At 35.5% G+C, this 23673-nt stretch overlaps 1 protein-coding gene across 5 annotated transcripts in view; it reads right to left on the bottom strand.

The window, feature by feature from the left end:
* The window catches only part of MCTP2 (multiple C2 and transmembrane domain containing 2), a 285321-nt gene that overhangs the window by 112963 nt on the left and 148685 nt on the right, over positions 1 to 23673 (bottom strand). For all 5 annotated transcript variants that reach the window (XM_078151162.1, XM_020964224.2, XM_020964238.2 and 2 more), the window contains 3 exons: positions 21245 to 21338; positions 6455 to 6557; positions 5058 to 5160 (listed from right to left, as the gene is read on the bottom strand). In XM_078151162.1, coding sequence (XP_078007288.1) covers positions 5058 to 5160; positions 6455 to 6557; positions 21245 to 21338 — 300 coding nt within the window. The remainder of the gene's footprint in view (positions 1 to 5057; positions 5161 to 6454; positions 6558 to 21244; positions 21339 to 23673) is intronic.

Below are 23673 nucleotides of genomic sequence, written 5' to 3'. Positions count from 1 at the left end.
ACAAGCAATATGACTTCTAACTTCTTTCAGTTTAGCATTCAATCACGTCTGTTTTATTTTATTAAGATTTGAATAACTAAACACGTCAGATCAGTGTAGAGAAATGTTCACATGTAAGGAAGATAGCCTGAAGCAACTTAAGAAGATCTCAATTTCTCACAACGTTTGACCTCATGCTATTTCTGGAAATTCACCTACACACCTGATGATATTTTAATACTGATAATCCAGGCAAATTACTTGTGGTAGAACATAACTTATGGGCAGAAACCTTGCTAAATGACAATTTTAACAAAATAACAAATGCTAAGATTAATAAGGTAGAATATATTAAAAAGTTAGTGACTTCATATTTTAAGAGATTTTTAATCATTTTTCTTATATTCAAAAACATGTTTTAAAGAGTTTTAAAAATTGATTTTAAATAATTACAACATATTGACTTACATAGTCTTGTGTTATACATATGTTGATAAACTGATAAGACAGGTGGGTAAAATCTAATTACTTCATCATTCTTATTGTATGTAAATAATAAAGGCTAGATTCTCTAGATGGCTTGAAGTCATTAAGAGTTTTCATTCTTATCAATCTTTCTCAACAATCTCTATGTAATTCTACTGTCTACACAGTGCAAAATCAATCTAGAACAACCGGACTAGGTCAGTTCTTCTTAAAATATGTGTCACGACCTCATACGGGGTCATGACCCACAGTTTAAGAAGTGCTGAAGGAGTCATGAGTAGAAAACATTTAAGGTCTTCTCTAGGTAGAAGAATAGTTAACATGTGAAATGCTAAACTTCATGAAAGAATAAACTGCAACAATTTTATAATTATGTATTTTATTCATGTAATTATAAGAATCTAGAACAAGGAAACAGACCAAAACAAAAGTATGAAATAATTAAGGTACATTTAAATGTACATACAGGTTTTAAACTTTCATATTCAGCACCTGGAAGTGTAGCAGTTAAAATATTTTAATCAAAATATCACATTTCCCACTGAAAATAAGTTGTTTTTTTTTAGTCACAAAAGACAACATTAATAGACAATGCAACTATGCAACTTCTGTAGTATAACAACTAATGTTTTGCATATGGGGATTCCTTTCAGGTTATGGTTATGTTGACAGGCGCCCTCTCAAATTCTGTGATTCGGTGGCTATATAAACTCAGAATTTTCCATAGGTACTCTCTGGTATTACGAGAATCCTTATTTCATAGGTAGACGGTGAGTTAAAGTTAACTCTGCAAAGTTAGTGAAAGTAGCCTTCTCTCTCAGAGTAATCCAGTGAGCACTTAAGTAAAGTTAATCACAAGGTAATATCTGAAGTCAAAAGAGTAACCAATTCTTTGCCTCAAAATACTCAGAAACAGTCTTAGAATACTGATTAGGAGACTATTGAAATAGATGAGAGATGACAAGGTCCTGAACTAGGGTAAAAGACTGGTGAATGGAGAGGAGACAAATAGAGATGCAGAGTTTAAGTTTAAAAAATTTGGCAACTCCTTAGACATGAGTATTGAAGAAAGGAGACTAAATAGGATGCCTAAAAGGATTTGAACCTGGTTGATTGAAAAGAGAGTGTTACCTTCAACAGAAAAATAGAAGCTTCAAAAAGGGACAGATATTGTGGAGAAAACAAAGTAAGTACCATTTTAGATATGCCGAGTTTTGGACACTTTAAAGCTGGTGGAGGTAACTTTGGAGAGAGGCAGCTGGGTGGATGTGACTAGGAGTGAGGAAGACCTTGACATCCTGGTAAAGTCATTTAACCTCACTATGTCTCAGTTTCCTTTTCAATAAAGTGTAGATAATAATAGCATGAGTTAAGATATGTAAAGTACTCTGTAAACCTTACAGAGCTATGCAAAGGATTATTATTAGTAGCTAGTGTTATCATCAAGTAAATGGTAGGGTAGGAAAGTGAATTACAAAGGCCTGAGAATTGAGTGAAAGGGTAAGAAAATGAAGGTAATGAATACAGACACCACTTTCTGGGACTGTTGTTGTGAAAGAGAATGGAGGTTTATGAGGAGAGAATGGCAGGTTTAAGGGAGAAGAAAACAGAAGAAAACAATGGATAAAGAAAGATTGGAGGTTAGTAGAACAATTGAGAGAGAAAACCAAAAAGAAAAGAGAGGGAATGGAATCAAGGTGCAGATAAAGGAATCCCTTTGACAAGGAGAAAGTCCACATCTTCATCACAGGCTAAACCAATTGAGAGAATAGGGAACGACAAAAAAAAAAAAGGTATTTGAGATGTGGAGAGAAAAGAAAGCTCATACACTGGATGACCTCTATTTTCTCAATGGAGGGAAGAAGAGGTGGTACAGGGATTCTAAAGATAAAAGAGTAACTTGGAACAACTACTGTGGAGTATTAGAGTAGACCAGGAATAAATAAACACATTACCAAACAATGGTGAAGTCCCAGTTGAGATCAGGTAAAATAAATTTGTGGCAGACTCTATCAGCACAGTTGCTTGACTTAGACCAGGAGTGTTCAGGAGCATGTCAGTAGGAACAGAAGGGGGAAATGACTGTTTGGGCTTTGATAAAATATGACTGATAATAGGACATGGAAGTAAGTGATTCTAGGATAGCCACTGGTTCATGTTGAATTGTTCAGTCACAAGGTCCAGATTGCAAGGAAAAGAGATGCCAGAGCAGGGATGATGGATTGGGAGAACAGGGAAGGATAGAAAGTCCAGAGGTCACAAAGAAGATGAATAATAGGTTTAGCAGTGGTAAGGCACAATAAAAGATAAAGAAACAGGGGGCTAAGGTCAGAGTTTTGTATCATGGAGATGAAACACATGGCATGATAATGACAAAGTGATGATGACCATACCTGTTTGTGCTTGAGGTGGAGTGAATATGGAGATCATAGGAGGACGAGGTTGAAGAACTAGATAGTAGACTAGTATGTTTGAGGGGATAATGGATGAATGTATATTGAAATCTTCAATTATAAAGGGTGGGGTTTGTATAGAAAAGAAGACCATGAACAAGTTGCTGAACTCCTTAAGAAAGTGTGTGAGGAGTCTGCAACAAGGAGTTGGATTGGGTGATAAAGATGAAGTGAATCTCAAAGGGAAGGGAGATTGAGTGAGGGTGGTAAAAAGCCAGTCTAGAAGTAAAGTGAAGAGTACACTACTATTAATGACTCACTCTGCTGACACTAATAAAATATTATGGTCACCTGTGCCAGGTAACATCAAGGGTAGCAAAGGCAAGGACAAATAGTAAATACGAGAGACCACATCTCTAATGAGAACACACTCTAGTGGTAGGGAGATACATCTGACGGATAATAAGAAGTGTTACATCAGTGTCTTAAATAAATGACTGCCAAGATCATGAGAATGAGTTATATCCCATGCAGGACCTTATAGGATACTCATTAAACTATTTTGAATGAAGAGAAGAAAGAAAACATTAAGTAGATAAATTGTAAAGGATCAGGGCATTTTATGAAGACAACAGATGCATAGATGATTTCTGACTCCAGAAATATAAAATATATCAAATACGTGAGAATTACCAATCCTTTTTGGGGGTGGGAGGGAAGGAGAGAAGTACTTAATTAAGAAATCTAGGAGGCTATTTCCTTAGTGCTCACTTCTAAGCAAATGGACACTACAGGTTAAAGGGAAAAATAAACCACCTAATTATATACAAAAAATCCAAATTAAGTATATTTTTAAGAGCAAGAGGGAAATTAAAGATGCTAAGTTTTACTCACCTAAGAAGATAAATGTGTAAGTACATTTATTGGAAAGATCAATGGATCAAAGAGAAAGAGACTAGATTGGAGAAATATTTCCTTCAAATCAACTGAATCAATGAAATCAATCCTTTATAAAAACAAATCCTTTAAGAAATAATTGACAATGTCTTAATAAAAAAAGAAAATTCCAAATTAAGATCTTTCCTCTATAGCCCACATTTCCTGATGCTAATCATATATAGCATTTGGCAAGAACAGATTCTACAGGAGAGCAGATGCTCCAGCCACTCTCTTCCAGCAACATCAGGGATATTAGGACTTGGGGAAAAATTAACAAAGTGATCAAAAATAGAATAAAAGATGTTAAGAAGTATACCAATCCTCTCTCTTCCCTGTAAACATCAAATGGCACTTCATGTTATACAGAAGAATCATTTAAAAATATAGACTAACTCTATCCAGTGAAAAGTACTAACAGCTTGAAAAATGTATATCTTGGGGAAGAAATACATAAATCTACATTGGCTAAAGAGGAGGCAGAATGGCCACCAACAAATTGCAGTCCAAGTTGGTCAAGAAACTAAGAAGGTCAATAAAAGACCAATGTAGAATACACTGAATAAAAAAGGACATGTACATCAAATTGATTAAGATGTGTTTAGTACCCATCTTTACCATATTCTTTCCCCTATTACCATGAAAGGACACTAGTCATCTTTTTCTCCTTTGAGTGCTTTCATTAAGATATATTTAAAGCTTCCTTTCATTAAAACAGCCTCAGCTGCTTCCAAATTCTAACATATCACCAGATCATTGAAGCACCTTTTCTTCTGCTATGAGAGCCCACAGATCATTCCAATGAAACACTGTTTCATGTCAAGAAACACACACATATATGCAATATGCATACACAAACATCACATATAAATACATATATGTGTGTTTCTGTGTATTTCCCTTAACTCCTTGCATCTATCTATATCTACACACATGTGTGTATATATATATATATATATATACGTATATATACACATATGTGTGTGCATATATACATATATACACACATATGTGTGTGTGTGTATATATATATACATGGACAGAGTAGGAGAGAGAGAGAGAGAGAGAGAGAGATATAGATATATGTATACATATAGATATATACACATATATAGATAGATATAGATAGATATATCTATCTATCTATATCTATCTATATATCTATCTATATATGTATATATCTATATGTATACATATACACCTCTAATCCATTGAATCCCATCAAAGTGGAAAGAAGCAATATTTTTCGTGATGATAACTTACAGACAGCAAGGGGATGGCAACTTTCCCAAGGAAATCAGGGGGCTTATCTCCATCTTCATCAAATACTGTCACTTCCAAAACATCATGGATATCTTTAATAGGACTGGAACAAGAAGTACAGAGTGTGTTATACACAAACACACACAAAATGAAGTCTGTTCCTTGAAGATCTGAAAAAATTGTTTCACTAATTAAGTCTGCATTTCCTTAGAGTATAAAACTACCATTTAATTAAATTCCAAAAATTAAATCAAATTGACTGTATTCCCAAACCTTCCATCATAGAAGGTTCAGACTTCCTTATGAAAAATAAAAAAGTCAGCTTTTCCTCTATGACATTCTTTTATGTGTACATGAAGTCAGTCTGGAATTGTGAAAGAAACAAGATTAGGGGCAAGATGACTAAGTAGGGTAAGGGTGAGTTACTTCAAAGTACAAAAAAATAGTACTTTCGTAATATTAAACTGAGAAATTACTTTTTGGTGAAATTGTTTAAAATCAACAGTTGACTAAAAGATTCAGTTCCTACAGCTGAAACATAAGATATGAACAATTCCATAAGTATCTAGAAATTTTACTGTATTGACTTACAGTAGAAATCTGCCATGATGAAATAGTTCTTAAGGGGCAGTGCCCAAATAAATGGCTTGTGGCACCTGGAATTTTGCTGGTTTTAACAGCAAAGCTATTGCATTCTTCAGGCTCTTCTATTACTCTAGCCTACATAATTTCAAATCAACCCCATTCTTTCCTTTGTAAGCTTATTATATTACCAGTTCTCTTAACAGAATGGACCCCCCTTTTATTCAAACAACATAAGCACTCAATTTCTTGCCAAGTGTTATAGCTTCTAATCTAAACTAGTAAATATGAGATTATTAAACTTCCCAACTATTTGGATTAAGTTTGAGAAACATGGCAGGGATTAAAAATAGTTGGATAGTTAAAATTACCTAGAATGAAAAGAACCATCTGAAGCCAATGAGAATTCATAGATGATATGTTTTAAGAAATATGCAGTTTAAGATATTTTGACTTTACCGTATTTATTAAATTGCAGTCCCTTGAACTCCAGGCATACATATTTTAGGTTTTCTAACTCTAGAATCATTCTGGGTAGAAAGAGGCTAATGTGTAGGCTAATCTATCTATTAAATAATTTGTTTTAATGATACAGTTCAAAATAGTTATTTTCAATATTAACTATGGGCACATTTAGATGAAAACATAAAAAATTTTAAGGAATAAAAAAAATGGAGCATTTCCCTCAACAAATAGAAATTCTACTCCTTTGTCTCAACCTGTACAAAGAAACAGCACAAATTAATAGGTCAGATAAGTTAAAGTTCTCACAGGTAAAAGGCTGATTAATTTTATTGCTAATGTCCTTTACTTACAACGTAAAAACTTTGTTCCATTCAGGATTGAGGTTTTTATAAACTGTATGTGTCTGAAGTCGGTCATTTCCCAATTCTAATAAGCAAAAAGGGTCGCTCTTTCCTGAAAAGAAAATATACATGAAAGTCAAAGAGATGATACCATTACATTAAAGATAAATGACAACTTTGGAGCAATTGTTATGCTAATATAAGTTGTCAGTGCTTGAGAGGCAAAGAGTTGTAGAGAAAAGAATGCTACACTGTGTCAGGAAGACCCTGGTTCAAATCCTGCCTCAGAGCCCTTGGACAAGTTACTTAATCGATGAATCAGTTTCATCACCTGTAAAATGATGAAGTTGGATTCTTTATCCTCTAAGGTTTCCTCCCACTCTAAATATATAAACCATGATATAGAAAGGTGATCTCATAGATCTGGCAAAACCTGTGGAATCTCTATATGACTAGGATGAAAAAAGAATTGAGCAGAGCTTGATGGTAGTGGCAGATCACTGCACTAACTAATCTGTATTAACATAGGACCAAGAGAGGGACTCTATATTCATTTCTTTAAGTATATAAATGCACACTCACAAACACAACATCAGTAGGGGGCAGAGCCAAGATGGCAGAGTGAAAGCAGTAACTTGCTTGAGCTCTCTCCCAAACCGCTCCAAATACCTATAAGAAATGGCTCTAAACAAATTCTAAAGCAGCAGAACCCACAAAAAGACAGAGTAAAACAAATTTCCAGCCCAAGACAATCTGGACGATTGATCGGAAAGGTATATTGCAGAGGAGCGCAGTGTGGCATGGGTGTGCAGGCCTCAGTGAACCTGGAGCAGGCCTCAGAGAACTGAATTTCAGGCCGCTGTGGCAGCTTCCAGAACTCTCAACCCACAAACACCAAAGACAACTTAGAAGGTCAGTGAGAAAAGTCTATTTCTGCGGTGAGAGAAGAGCTAGGTCTCAGAGCCAGTTCCAGAGCACAGAGTGTGGGGAATGGGGTGGTGGCTGCGTCCTGAGCTTCCAGGCCATAGACTGAGGGGGAATCCAGTGGCTGATCAGAGGGAGATTGCAGGGATCTCTTTGCCAGTGCTGAGGCAGGAATATCTTGCTTTGCCTGGCCAGCGGTCCTGGGTCAAGGAGGAGTGCTGGCATGGTGGAGCTTGTAGTGGCTGTGGACAGGAAACCTTTCTCATAGTTCCAGGATAGAAAGGAGTGCTTGTGGTCATTAACAGACCAGAGCACGGTCCAGGAGAGGAGTAAACACCTCTCCCCTTACCATACCACCTTGCAAGAACTGAAAATTTGCAGGTCTCTACAAGTATCTCTGAAAACAGCTGTATAAACTCCCAAAGCTTGGGACAGTACATTCTCCACATTGGAAGAAGACTCTGACCTCAACAAAGATTTTAAAACTCAAGTAGTTGGCCAGGATCATGAGCAAGAAGCACAAAAAGAGTCAGACTATATTATCTTACTTTGGTAACAAAGAAGATCAAAACATACAACCAGAAGAAGACAACAAAGTCAAAGCTCCTACACCCAAAGCCTCCAAGAAAAATATGAATCAGTCTCAGGTCTTGGAAGAGCTCAAAAGGGATTTTAAGAAGCAAGTAAGAGAAGTAGAGGAAAAACTGGAAAGAGAAATGAGAATGATGCAAGAAAATCATGAAAAACAAGTCAACAGCTTGCTAAAGGAGACCCCCCCCAAAAAAAAATACTGAAGAAAATAACACCTTAAAAGTAGTCTAACCCAAATGGTAAAAGAGGTCCAAAAAGCCAATGAGGAGAAGAATGCCCTAAAAAGGAAAATTGGCCAAATGGAAAAGAAAGTGCAAAAGATTACTGAAGAATGTACTTCCTTAAAAATTAGAATAGACCAATTGGAAGCTAGTGACTTCATGAGAAATCAAGACACTGTAAAACATATCCAAAAGAATGAAAAAAATAGAAGACCATGTGAAATATGTCATTGGAAAATCAATTGACCTGGAAAATACATCCAGGAGAGAGAATCTAAAAATTATTGGACTATCTGAAAGCCATGATCAAAAAAAAAAAAGAGCCTAGACATCATCTTTCAAGAAATTATCAAGGAAAACTGCCCTGATATAGTAGAACCAGAGGGCAAAGTAGAAATTGAAAGAATCCACAGATATCCTCCTGAAAGAGATCCCCAAAGGAAAACTCCTAGGAATATTGTCGCCAAATTCCAGAGTTCCCAGGTCAAGGAGAAAATATTACAAGCTGCCAGAAAGAAACAATTCAAGTACTATGGAAACACAATCAGGATAATACAAGATTTAGCAGCTTCTACATTAAAAGATTGCAGGGCATGGAATATAATATTCCGTAGGGCAAAGAACATAGGATTACAACCAAGAATCACCTACCCAGCAAAACTGAGTATAATCCTTCAGGGTAAAAAATGGTCATTCAGTGAAATAGAGGACTTTCAAGCATTCTTGATGAAAACACCAGACCTGAATAGAAAATTTGACTTTCAAATACAGGACTCAAGTGGAACACGAAGAGGTAAACAGGAAAAAGAAATTATAAGAGATTTATTAAGGTTGAAATGTTTACATTACTGCATGGAAAGATGATATTTATAACTCATGAGACCTTTGTCAGTATCAGGGTAGTTGGAGGAAAAAAAATATACGTATGTATAGATAGATAGATAGATAGATAGGCAGGCAGGCACAGGGTGAGTTGAAGATTAAGGGGTCGTATCTGGAGAATAAAATTAAGGGATGAGAGAGGATTATACTAGGAGAAGAAGAAAGGGAGAGGTAGAATGGGGTAAATCATCTCACACACACAAAAAAAACAAAAAAGTGTCTTGCAGTGGAGGGGAAACGGGGCAAGGTGAAAGGGAATGATTGAATCTTATTCTCATAGGATTTGGCTTATGGAGGAAATAACATACGCATTCAATGGGGTATGAAAATCTGTCTTACCATACAGGAAAATAGGGGGAGAAGGGGACAAGAGAGCAGGGGGATGATAGAGAGGAGGGTAGATTGGGAAAGGGGATAATCAGAAGCAAATACTTCTGAGGAGGGACAGAATCAAAAGAAAGAACAAGATAAATGGGAGGGCAGGATAGGATTAAGGGAAATGGAATTAGTTTTTTACAACATGTCTACCATGGAAGTGTTTTGCATAACTGCACACGTATAACTTATATTAAGTTGCTTGCCTTTACAGTGAAGTTGTGTGGGGAGGGAGGAAGGGAGAAAATTTGAAACCTAAAGTTTTAAAAACATATGTTTAAAAAAATGTTTTCACATGCTACTGGGAAATAAGAAATACAGCAAATGGGGTACAGAAGTCTGTCCTGCCCTACAGGAAAATAGAAGGGGAAGGGGATAAGAGAAGGAGGGGAGAGATAGAAGAGAGGACAAACTAAGGGAAGGAATATTCAGAATGCATGCCATCTTGGGGTGGGGGGAGGGGGGAGATGAGTGAAAATTTGGAACTCAAAATCTTGTGGAAGTAAATATTGAAACTAAAAATAAATAAATTTATATAAAAAACCCCACAACATCAGAAGGAACAGGAGGCAGATATTACTAATTTCAGGATATGTTATGGTATATGTTACAATCCACTTCTGCATTTTGTCTATGGGTAAAATGAAAAGAAGATATGCCTTTGACTCTTCCCCAGTTTTTCCCATTCTCTTCCCCTGGCCTTACCTTGCTAGATTGAAAACAACCAAAGTAGAACCCGAGAATGAGTAAAGGGAGATGCAAGTATCCTTACTTTCAATCTGGACCTAAGTTATTATTAGGGAAAGAATTGATGCTTCTATAATGAGTTCATGTAACATTCCCAAAATGCCTAATTTGGTTGGCCTACATCCTTATAGGCACTTCACAGAACAGAGAAGAATTAATTAATAGGGAGCAGGACAACAGATGCTTTTCCAGCAAATGGCTAAGGAGGACCTAGGGCCAGGGTTTAATGCTGACTTCATTGAGCCCTTTTAACCCAGTGGTCCAAACATTCGAGTCACTCTATGTATCCCCAATTTATTTAGTGACTAAGAACTCTGAGGAATTACATCAATAAAATCACCGACACACAGAAACCCCATATAAAAGAGCAGAGGAAGAGGAAGGAGATGGACAGACGTAGGACTAGGGTCAGTGATCAGTTGATTCAATTGATTAGAGGACTGCAAATGGGCCATGTCTGAAAAGAATACTTAACCCAGTGCTATCCAGAATAGCAGTAGTCAGGAATCAGACTTTATGTTCAGATAACTACATAACTAACCCAAGTTCTCAACAAGTTCCCACTTCTGCAAAGACTTTTGTTTTGTTTTTTCTTCTCTGTGAAAGAACAGCTTTCATGTTTATCAAGAGAGCAAGCACTCTACAATTTCGTGCCCAGGTATACCAAGCCTTAGTGATTTGTTTCTTTAACCAAAACTACATCATCTATTTAACAATTTGTCAGACTATTAGTGGGTGTCAGTGCTTAACCTCCAGAGGCACCAACATGACATGCGATCAGCACTTGCTCTAGTGAAACAGACTGACACTTTTAATGAAAGCCCTGGGGTTACTCTACAGCAGGGCAAATTCTCTGGCCTGTCCTTTTGAGACACAGGTTCTCTGTTTGGCACTGAAGCTGTGGAGCAAGCATACTTCTGGCTGTCCCAGCTAATGAGGAACAGACTTCTACTCAGAAATTGCGAACTTTCCCAATATGTCTCTGAGGAACTCCCTGAACGAACTCTTAGATTATAATTCAGTCAAAGCTCATTAAAATGCTTCATTACAGTATAAACAAGGAAGGTAGTGTACCAGGAAATTAAAAAAAAACTAACCACCACATAATCCCATTTAGATATACTTTACAATTTAGTCCATCTTCCACAAAAGAACCCACTGATATACCAGAAGCTTTAATCAACAAATACATACACATTTTAAAAAAAGATGCGTCTTTAATAAATAAAAAGTATTAGAAAGTAACAGCACGTGGCATAAGGAAGGAAGGGTTTGCCATCAGCCTCTATAAATTTTTGAGCACTACACCCTAACGCAAAAGTATATTTATTTCAAATTTTTTTTTCTTCATCCTAGAGATCTTCCAGGCAAATGACTATCGATAAAATTTTAGCCTCAAAGTTACCACGTAACTATGTCAAGAATAAATGTATTTCTGGTTTATTTTCAAACTCATGCCTCCAGTGAACCTTACTAATATTTTCCATTTTGAAATAATTTAAAATTGGAATCAAGTAGAGCACAGTCTAAAATAATTTCAGAACAAAGGTTTTGGGCAACAAATCCAATAAATTTCTGTGGCTTCCCATTACTTATATGTGGAAATACAATTCTTCCCTTTGCTATTTAAAGTCTTCACAGTCTAACCCCTCATCTACCTTTTCAGCCTAGGCAATTAGGAGGCACAGGGAATAGAACCCTGGGCCAGGAAGACTTGAGTTCAAATCTAATCTTAGATGCTAATTGTGTGTGTGGTACTAGGCAGATCATTTAACTTCTTTCTCAATTTCCCCAGCTGTAAAATAAGGACCTACAGGGTTGTAGTAAAGATTAAATGGGGGCTCAGATTCTTAAAATCTAGCCACTGTTCAGATTCTTATAATCTAGCCAACAGCTCCGTAATGTTCAGATTCCTTAAGAGTCTGGCCAATATTGCAGATGTTCTAATAAACCTTGTCTTTTCTTTGACTGAAAGAAGGCTTGGGTCAAATTCATTTGGACAGGACCCATGTGTTGTGATTTTTGGATCTCAGCACCCCTAAACCTCTAAACCTCAACCTCTTGGTGGCCTGTACAGGAAGCTGCCTAACCCCAAGTTCTTCTTCAGCCAAGACTGAAAGATATGTAAGCCTCCCTCCACTCTTCTTTCATGCCCTGCAGTTGGGGTCACTCTCCAAGTACTAGCAAGGCTTGGAGGTGATTTCAGGAAGACAGTTATAAGGCTGTCTCTCACTTGGCCTGACACTCTCAGGCTATCGGTCCACTGGTTCATTTAGAGGTCATGGACCTGGGTACACCTTCCACAGTATAGAGGACAAGGATGGATGCCCTATTCAGAAGCGTATGCCCAATTCTGACAATTCTTTCAACACTGGGGAATTTGGAAAATTACAGGTGCTTTTTGGTTCCCTGAGGCTTACTTACTCCTTTTCCTCTACACCCCTGAATCTTCCTTCAAGGAGGCTACAGGGAAAAGTTTACCTGTCATTTCATTTGATCCTTACTAAAAAAAAAATTATGGTAAGTACTGTTATTAATCCTGTTTTACAGATGAGGAAACTGAGGGTGAGAAAAGATAAGTAATTTGCCTAGGGTCACACAACTAGTAAGTGTCTGACAAAGGATCTGAACTGGGGTCTTCCTGACTCCAAATCCACGTAGCTGCTACTTAAAGTGATACGATTAAAATAAGGCTGAAGTAAGAGCTACCCTTTAGTTTTCTGGGAGGTGAAACAGAGACATGAAAAGCTGATGGTGAGGAGGCCAGGATAATAAGCCACATTAGTCTTTCTAAGACACTGCTTTCATAAATTTGTTATCAGGCTTTTTGAAGTGATGGAGAACCTACAATGGCCTAATAGATCACTTTCAGATTCCTCAACCTAATACTACATGTTCTCTAACAATTTATCTAACCTATTTGCTGTCACCCTTCACACATGAAGTGTTATTCCAGTGTCCATGTATTTGTTCACTCTCTTCCCTGATCTAATTTTTTTTCATCTCTTCCCATCTAAAATCTATAGTTCTTTCAAGCCTAACTCAAAATCTCTCTCCTCCATGAAGCTTTTCCTGACCATTTTAGTTCACAATCACATTTTTCCTTTAATTCCTGTTGGAATGTTTTCAGTAAGAGCTGAGTAACTTCTTTGCTAAAATATTTCATTTTTTTTCTTTTTAGGCGATTGGGGTTAAGTGACTTGTCCAGGGTCACACAGCTAATAAGTGTCAAGTGTTTGGTCTGAGGCTGGATTTGAACTCAGGTCCTCCTGACTTCAGGGCTCTATCTACTATGCCACCTAGCTGCTCCTTTGCTAAAATTTTTGAGGTGGCATGCTGCAGTAGAGAGAGGAATGGACTTGGGAGTCCAAAAATCTGCATTTGATTTTCAAATCTGAGACTTTATAACTGTATGACCACAGGTAAGTAAGTTATTGAGCCTTTCTGGGTCTCAGTTTACTTATCATCTGGTAAAAATTGAGCTAGTAATATTTACTTCACAAGACGGCATGAAGAAAATACACAGTAATATGAGAAGTGCTTTATCTATATAAAGGGAACCATTCATCAACTCCAGCAGTGAATGAACTGCATTTCATACACATAATGTAACTGATTAATAATGCAAAAAACTATACATTTATTCTTCAAATTTAAATAAACTACATACCATTCTTTCTGATAGTCTTAAAGTAGAATTCCTGATAAAGTTAGTTATGGTATTTTAGTTTAAAAAAGTGATTTTCCCCCTGATTTAGGTAAACATCACCAAGATATTCACAAACAATATTAACAGCATGCAATTGCTACTATTAAGCTTTCTAAGAATTTCAATTACAGAAATGTTTTTGTAATGAGAACGTCTTTAAGAGGAGATGTATTGCTATGGATACAGCTTCAAAACCCAACAATGGGAAGAAAAACAAGAAAATAGACTTTTTGATTAATATGCCAGGGGAACAATAACTATAGAACTACTCTCCTCTGCTACACAGACCTGTGTTTCAAAAGACAACAGCCACTGTTCTTAACTTACAGAATCTACTTAAAATGCAATGTTATAGAATACGCCAAGAACATTCCTGCTCTATAATTTTGTATTCTGAATACTGTTTTTGGTCAACAGTTATTGAGAATAGCAATTTAATGCATACCCAAGGTATTCAATGAGGCAGAAGAGGTGTTTCATATTAACAAAACTATTATCTAGATTATCAAAAATTAGTGTGCAAAAACCGAACTAATTTTTTTAAAAGGTGGATGTTCCTATTAAGCAAGTATACTTTCTTCTTTTTTTAAAGCATGAAACAGAAATAAGAAACACATTCCAAACATATTTTGGTGGTGTCTATATTTTAAAAAAATGAAAAAAACCAATAAACATTAATATTCCCATTATACTAGAAATACTCATGCCTCTGACACATATAGGCTGCGAAACTATAAGGAAGTCACTTAACATCTCTGTGCCTCAGGTATCTCGTAGGTGCCAATAATATTAGCTGGTGAAGTTTGTTCATAGAAAGTTCTGTACAATCACAGGTCCAGGCAAAAACAGGAAAAAAAAGAGAAAAAGAAAACACAGGTTTTTAAAAACGTTACTGAGAAGTCCCAATAGTATTGGAACCTCGGGAAGAATGAACTTGAGTTACTGGTCCTTTATATTATATATGTTCCTTTACATAGCTTAAATTATATTTATACAAATTATCCTGTTAAAAAAAAACTAAACAAAACAAAAGCCATTGGTGGTCAAGGCCAGATTCATTTCTGTATCTCCGTACAGTAGAAATAAGATGAAAGAGAACAGATTTCCACACTTGCTGATACACCACCAAGGATACTTACTTTCTGAGTATTTATATGGGGAGAATATGAAAAGCAGGGGATTGAGAAAAGGGTCGTTTTCTCTACCCAAGGCTCCCAGTTCTCTTCTGTCTTATATAGAGGTAGGAAAACAGATAACTACGAAGGTCTTGCCTCCCACAGTAGACTGGGAAAGAGATGTACACATCATGGATGGTAGGATTTTGGAGGGAAAGTTTAGCTATATTATGAGGTATGAACAATAGCTTGAAAAAACATTGGATTATGGAAGTTAGTAGTTAGTTAGAAGGGATATCAGAAATCATTTAGTCAAACTCTGACCTGAAAGAGATTCCCTTCCAGAAAGTACTGGATAAGCAACTTCTAGGGAGAAGGAACCTATAACACTTTGAGTAGGAAATCTGAAAAACAGGCTAGTAAAGGGTTTGGAGGCACCTGAAATCCTGAAATTATTTCCAAATCTGGTTTATAACTGAAATGATGCTAATATATTTGTGTCGTAGAAGGTTCCTTATACTTCTTAGTACCTTATTAATGATGTTGGAATGCCTATTAAAGTCAACTAGTTATCAATATCAAATCATTCAAGTTTTTCTTCCTCTCAGGGATGGAGGGCAAACTTATCTTTTCACTTTAATATAATTATTAAATTGTCTTCCATATATACCCTTCAATGAAGCACAGAAAGTTTCATCCTTCTGACATTCTTCAGAAAACTGAAAAGCTATGACTTTTTTATCTTACAAATACCAGATAAAATAAATACTGAAAAATTATTCTGCAGATTATAAAGCCAGCTTTTCAAGTTATCTCTTTTGTTTGTTTGGATCACTAGGAATCTCCAAATGTTGGGCAGTCAACAAAACTCTAGATTTTTTTTTTCAGTAAGGCAGTTGGTGTTAAGTGACTTGCCAAGAGTCACACAGCTAGTCAATGTTATGTTTATGAGGCTGGATTTTTTTGAACGCAGCTCCTCCTAACTCCAAGGCTGGAGCTCTCTCCACTGAGCCACCTAGCTGCGCCTTAGCAGTTCATTCTTAATCAAGTTAGAAGAATGACGTAGAATCAATTTTTGATGCTCTCAGTAATCTACCTGGTAGACAGTTTTACAGAGACAACTATACAGTGTCCTCCTTATTGGTGATGAGTTGGATCCCACAGTTTTGCAAGAGTGCTGAATGCTGTTGCCACACTTTCCCGTGGTTGCCTTCATTCCCCAGAAGTTTTGCCTGCAATCATCTATGTGTGCTCAATGTTATGTGATAGCATTTGTGAGACCTTAAAGTATTTTTCAGACAAGGATCAATTCAGTGCTCATAACCATGATATGTACAGTAACTCAAACATCCATTAAATCCTGCTAGCTAGCTTTGTATTATTAACAAAGCATAATGGTTTTGATTTGGATTTTATAATTGGGTGGAGGAGAATCCTAGTGCTAAGTTCATATTCAAGGGTATACATTAAGCAGAAGGAAGACTTTTCCAACTCACCTATTGACATTCTCTGAGTTACATTTCCAGCCAGTCCCCAAAATGACAACATGTGGACTGATGTCTCCTAAAACAATATAGCTATGCTATGTGCTTCTTCTGCAATTAGTTTATCTAGGTCCATTTAAAAATCCTTTCTCCTTACTATGGGCACTTTTACTTGAACAATAGATGTAGGGTCATCAGGCGGTCACTGATGCCTCTTAGCAGTTAAAGTCTATGGTAAGGTTATCATCACTGAATTACAATACTCTTCTGACCATATGAAAAGTTTTAAAGCTCCTTCATAACTCTTCAGTTAACCCTTACAGATCTTTATTATCTTCTTGATTATCTCTTTATTAGGCTGTTAAAGGGACCCTGATTTTACTTTTATCAATATTCATTCATAAATCTGAGTGCTTGCCTAGGGAGAGTAGGAAATATGGCACCATTTAAGGAAGCATTATTATGGAAACAGTACTTGCAGCACTCATCATATCTCAATGGCATAGGAGAGAATGTTGATCTTTATGATTCTCTTTTTGTGTGATAAGAACTTATGCTATTTTTTTTAAACAGTAGCAGCCAAATGGGAATGTGTTGGTCACATTACACTATAACACAGCAGCTATCTTTGGCACTAGCCTCAAAACACGATTTATCATTTGCTTCATGAATCAAAGCTCAGGCATGAATTACCTCAATGTAATGACATTACACTGAATAACCTTTTACTTAAAGAGGATTTTAGTCTCAACTGGACATAAGTTTGTAAGACAAACTATAGAAAATATCTGATAGGCACTAACTTTTCCATTAGGATAATCACTTATGGAGCTGATACTCAATGTTAATTTCAGAATTGAAAATAATTGATTGTCTTTGTTCCAAGTAAAAGGGACATGATAATAGCAAAAATAAATTATTTTAAGATGAGAAAAAAACACTTCTTTTCTATATTCAACTATCATAATACATGAAATAAAAAATTCAGTAGGTTATCTGGAAGTAAATTCATAAAGACCAATATGTAAATAATTTTAGGCTCATACTGAAATATTTCAGAAGAAATGAACGAATATAAAAATTTACTAAGAATTATTACTTAAAACATGATATAGACAATATTACCTTATTTCACATTTTAAAACCTAATAGCTAATATATAGACTTACTAAGAATGAGTTACTTTTTCCCTTTATTGACAAAATATTTAAAAGTTATATATGTGAACAGATTTATCTAGTTTGAAAGTTTGAATAGAGGCTTGATATTACTAATTCTTAAATAGGCTTGCACGAGAAATATCTGCAGAAATATCTCATAGACTTGACTTTTTTTTAAACTTAATTTTATTATTTTTAAGAACAAAAGAAAATCAACTCTAGAATATCTGTTTAGTGGCCAGTGTTTTAAATAGTGGAAAAGCTGATGACTATTTTTTAAGTACCTTTAAGTTTTCTCTTGTGAAACAATTTGCATAATTACAAATAACAGCCCTTTTAGGTGACCAGAAGATTCCAAAAGTAACATCATCAACAGCCGCTGTGAAGTTCCTTCACTCAAGTTGCTGATTAAAATTTGAGAACCTGACTGGGAATTTATTAGGAATCAAGAGATCTTGGAATATTATAAGTCATGAAAAACAGGAGTTATAATAAAAGTTCTTTGTGAACTTGTGTTGATTCTTGACAGGAGAATCTCTGTAATACTATCCTTTGTAAGAATGACTCCAAAGAACCATCCCTCCATCCTTTACTCTTGCATGACACTTTTAAATCTTTAAGAGGAACATACTTAATTTGTTTTTCAGTCATAAATGACTCAACCCCATTTGGGGTATTCTTAACAAAGATACTAGAGTGGTTTGCTATTTCCTTCTTCAGCTCATTTGACAGAAGGCAAAACTAAGATAAACAGGGTTAAAGTCTCACAGCTAGTAAGTGTCTGAGGCCAGATTTGAACTCCAATCTTTCCTGACTCCACACACAGAGCTCTATCTACTGCACCTCTTAGCTGCACATACTTGATAACTTGCTGATTATTTTCAAGTAAAATTTTTAAGCAAAGAAACCAAAAAGAATGGAGTAATTCTCTCTCCTGGATTCTAGTCTCACATTTCTTCCAGTTGCCTGTCTGGAAATTTAAAATGGATATCCTGTAGGCACTCTCCAATTCAGCTCAATTGGCCTTCTTGCTATTTCTCATATAACATTCCATTTCCTATCATTATGCTTTTACAAAGTCTCCCCCCATTCATAGAACATATTATTCCCTCCTCACCATTTCTAAGACTCCTAATTTCTTTAAAAACTTAACTGAAGTAGCACCTTCCCTCTAAGGCCTTTCCTGATTCTACCAGGATGTATCCTGTCAAAAATTATTCTGTACTTAATTTTGTATATATGTTTGTAAAGATAAGGGACAATATGACATAATGCAAAGAAAACTGGCCTCAAAGCCAGGAAGTCCTGGTTTCAACTCCTGCCTTTGACACACACTGGTTGTATGACTCTAGGCAGGTCACTTAGTGCTTTAGGCAATTCTAGATTGTGAGTTTCAGAGATGGCGTTGCATTGCTAGGACAAACTATAGGTCTAGTCCCTATTTCTACCTTTTTTGTGTGTACATGTCTACTCTCATATAATGGCAGCTCCTTAAGGATTGGGACATTGAATTTTAGGCTTGTATCCTCCAGTACCTGGCATATGAAAAGTGCTTAGTAACTGCTGATTGACCTTATTCATCGCTGATAACTGGACTCTATCTTTAAAAAGGGGACCTCTAGTTTTCTTACAGTAAATCTATTTACTCTTCACAACTGGCCAACCTTTCTTTTCCTGAATAACTGTAATGTCACACTTACCCATGTGGTCAGATCAACTAGACAGATATTTTCACAGAGTTTTCTAAATGAGAGGTCTCCAAAGAACATGAGGATTTATTTTATGAACTCCCCTAGGACTCACTATGATGTACCACCACTTTTAACTTCAGATGGAACCACAGGCAATTTGTAGATACTCTGTTGAGGTACATTTTATAATATATCAAAGGAACTGGAATTGAGATTTAAAAAAATTAATCTAAACCTTCTTGTAAATCAGGACACCAAATGGATTGCTTATTACACTCAGGAGTTGAAATGTTTCCTTTAGGTCTTCAAACAGTTCACTGTGGAATACATGATCCCCACAAAAGATAGATTGGAAATAATTTTTATTCCAAAAAATAAAGAGTAAGCTGGTCTATAAATAAATTTAACTGAAGACAAATGTACTTTGTCTGGGTATCCACCATGTTCAGCATATCCCTGGCAGATAATAGGTGCTTAATAAATGCTTGTTAAATGAATGAATTAATGCCTCCTCCCTTACCATCTTTGAACCAATGTAGTGGCTCATACCAGATGTGAATTCAACTCAGGCTGAGAGACCCAAATTGTGCAGTACTACTGATGAGACTTCTACAAAGAACTCTTCACACTCTCTAATCCCAAATTCCATGTGTTGGAAGGAACATCCATGGGAACCAAAATTGCTGTCCCTAAACTTACACTGTGCTTAGTCATCATGGAACATAAGTATGTGGAGGGTAAGGATTGTTTATTCATACATATATATATATATATATATGTATATATATGTGTATATACATATATATATGTATAAATAAACAATCCTTACCCTCCACATACTTATGTGTATATATATATATATATATATATATATATATATATATATATATATATATATACACCCACATGATTTACATTACAGAGTTTAATTTTGTATAAGGCATGACTGTCACTGTCTCCATCCAAGAATCTATGTTTAGTGGATTTCCAAAAGAAACTCATAAAATTGTCTTATCTATAGAATGATCCCCTGCTATAGACTCTATATCACTACCTATCCCACAGGGTTGTTAGAAGAAAAGTACTTAGGAAACCTTAAAGCACTATATAAATGTGAATTATTCTTCTTATCATTATGGTGAAGTTGTTCTAGTATATATTATACATGTCATGATCAAAATTTATATGTTACACATTCTGTCTGCAGTATAGATGGACTTATAAGATAAGACACTGGAACTAGGGAGGGTTTTTTTAATTGATCAAAGGCAGGAAATAAGTAAAATAACTCATTCTTTATGGCCACCATCACATCAGTTCTATTTGCAAATTAACTTAGTATTAAAAACATGGCAACCCTCATAATTTACCTACTCCGTTAAAATCTCAAACCCCTTTGCTATTAGAATGCCTGAGGCAGTGCTCAGGGTGTAAAAAGCATTGGGTCTAGCAACAAAAGATGTAAGTTTAATTAGGCCTGGGCCCTGCCACTTATAAAGTATTTGATCTTGATGGTCACTTAACATTTCTGAGCCTTAATTTTCTCATCTGTAAAATCGATATAATAGTGCTTGTACTGTCTACCTCTCTGAGTACTGTGAGGATCCCATGATAATATATGTAAAATTCCTGGTTAAAAAAAAAAAGATTATGCATGCCAGCTATTTTTACTCTGTTAACCAATCATCATGAAACTTACTCTAAGAAGCCAGTGCAAAGGAATATATTAGGTAAATTTGATTAAGTCCCTGCCTATCTTTCAAAGAACGCTTTTATTATAAACATTCCTAGCTCATCATATTTTCCATTGCCATTAGATCACAAAGAAGGTGGAAAAGCAATGACACCAATAGACCAAAAGAGAAATAAATGTTAATGAATAAATGAAAATATATTGTACCTGAGAAATCTGCAGCTAAGAGATCTAATGCCTTTAAAACTTTCACTTGTAAAATGCCAACGTCCTTCATATCTTTCAGGGAGTTCTGTAAGCACTGGGGAGAAAAAAGGAATTAAGTGAGTACAAAAATAGTTCATTGATATACTCTTTAAATGGCATTTAAATCTTATGGAAGAACATTTTCATTTTATCTTCCTTTTTATATCCTTAAAGAAGGGCTGCAAAAATGCAGGTAAAATCAACTAAACCCATTAAGAAAATGGACCCATTAACAAAATAGGCATTCATATCTGCTACATAAAATGCAAATGGTTGAGCATTAATCAGCTGTATCTTCAAAATGAAACCATTATGACCATATAAGATCTCTCTTTAACGTCATTCCCTGGTGACACTGGACATACTCTCCCTCTTCCTCCAAGAGCAAATCTTTATAAAGTTACAGACAGTATTCCTTTTTCTTTGCTAAAACAAGTCTGAACTTCCCTGAAAGTTCACATTATTCTGATCCCACAAATGCAAACTTATGGACATTAAATAGTGGAACTTGGCCCCTGAATAGGTCTCCCTACCAATGGAAATTCAATTCAATTCACTAAACATTTATTATGTGCCTACTGCACAGATGGTATGATGCTAGGCTCTGAGGATACAAATAATTTAAAATAGCCCCCAAAGTAATTGAGTTTAAATTCTACAAAGGAGGTACATGGAATCCACTTTTTTAAGCAACTCAAAAGTCAGAAGTATTTATTTTTAGTATTGTTTAATGAAATTTTTCTCTTCCTTTCAATTTTTATGAAGCAAATCTTCTATCATCATTTGTTAATCATCACTGTGAATGAGAGTAGCATCAGATTTACATTTTTATCACTGCTTCTTAAACAGTGACACTTTGGTTAATTGACATCTGGATAACCAGAACCTTTCAAACAACCAGGACTAAAATGATTGTGGCAAATGACTTTGCCATACCCTGAAGAGCCTGGACTGAAAATCTGCCCATTTGGCTCTTTGCAGTAGCAGAAAGAGATTTCAGAAATATTTCTGAAAAAATATAAAATAGCTATTATTTACAGTCATGAATGAAATTCAACAGGCTGAGAAACTGTGGACTGAAGACATGTCATCCTTAAATAAATGTAACTAACTCTTCATCTAAAATGAGAAAATTAGAATAATCTTCACTTAGTTATGCATTAACATTTGCAAAAAACATTGTAAAGGTAATAGAAATGATTAGTTTTGAACTGGCCAGCTTTTGGGTAGAAGGTAAGTGAAAGAATGAATTAAGATTCAAGTTTAGTTAATTCTACAAGTTAGTCAACAATAACAACTTCGAGTTACATGTTTAATACTGCCTCTTAGACCTGATAATTTTAATCAAGTAATGCAAAATTCTTTAGAAGCTCTTCTAGCTTCTTAAGTTTCTAATGCCTCTTAACAAAAATCATCAAATATATTAACTTCCAACTTTCAAAAGTTTTCTTTAAAGTGTTTTTAAATGACTTGTATTTGGTTAAATTCTATAATTCCCAAGAAATATAACTGAGGGCCAGCTAGGTGGCGCAGTGGATAAAGCACTGGCCCTGGAGTCAGGAGGATGTGAATTCAATACATTCTCAAACTCTTACTAGCTGTGTGACCCTGGGCAAGTCACTTAACCCCCAACTGCCTCCAAAACAAACAAACAAAAAGAAATGAAAAGAAGTAGAACTGAGAGATTAGTTAATGCTTCTAGGCACATGAAAGAGAGTTTAGAGTACAAGTAGTGTTATCATCTACATTGATAGGCATTTTATTATATGTATGAAGAGACTGATCTGCAGTTAGAACACCATTCCTTAATCATGCCCATTAACTGAGGAGGTACTAGCTCAACATAACATTAGATGTATAAAATTAACTTATAAACTCAGAACGTAGAGTAGAGGCTCATACACAATAAAATCAAGAAACAAAACATATTCATTTAAAAAAGTGACCGTTTAGGTGACCATTTAGATTACTTACACTTGCCAAATTGTATACTGACAATCGCTGGTATCATATGATATCATATAGCCATAAGGAGTAAAAATTCATAAGGACTTTACATATTTTTGCAAATATTCATGAATACATCATCAGCAACTTTCAAAGAGATAAATCAAACATATGATTACAACTGCATTTGTAAATATGCTTCATGATAAAGTCAGTAACTTTCAGATAGGTATAACATACATATGATTACCATTGCATTTGTAAATATGCTAAGATAAAGTTTGCTCCTACAATCCACAAATCTCTTTTGTATGATACTTACACAGAACCTAAGACTGGAAAACACCTTTTCTCTTCAAAACATCAAACCACATAAAAGCATGCAAAATGGCATCTCATTTTACCTGCTTATCACCTGTGCTAATTCCTCTTTTGTGAGGCAA

This window comes from Phascolarctos cinereus, unplaced genomic scaffold (genome assembly GCF_003287225.1).
Source record: "Phascolarctos cinereus isolate Bilbo 61053 unplaced genomic scaffold, phaCin_HiC Scaffold_3;HRSCAF=262, whole genome shotgun sequence".
Classification (NCBI taxonomy): Eukaryota; Metazoa; Chordata; class Mammalia; order Diprotodontia; family Phascolarctidae; genus Phascolarctos; species Phascolarctos cinereus.
Note: the sequence above shows the minus strand (reverse complement) of the source record. Positions and strands in the feature narration are given on the sequence as shown.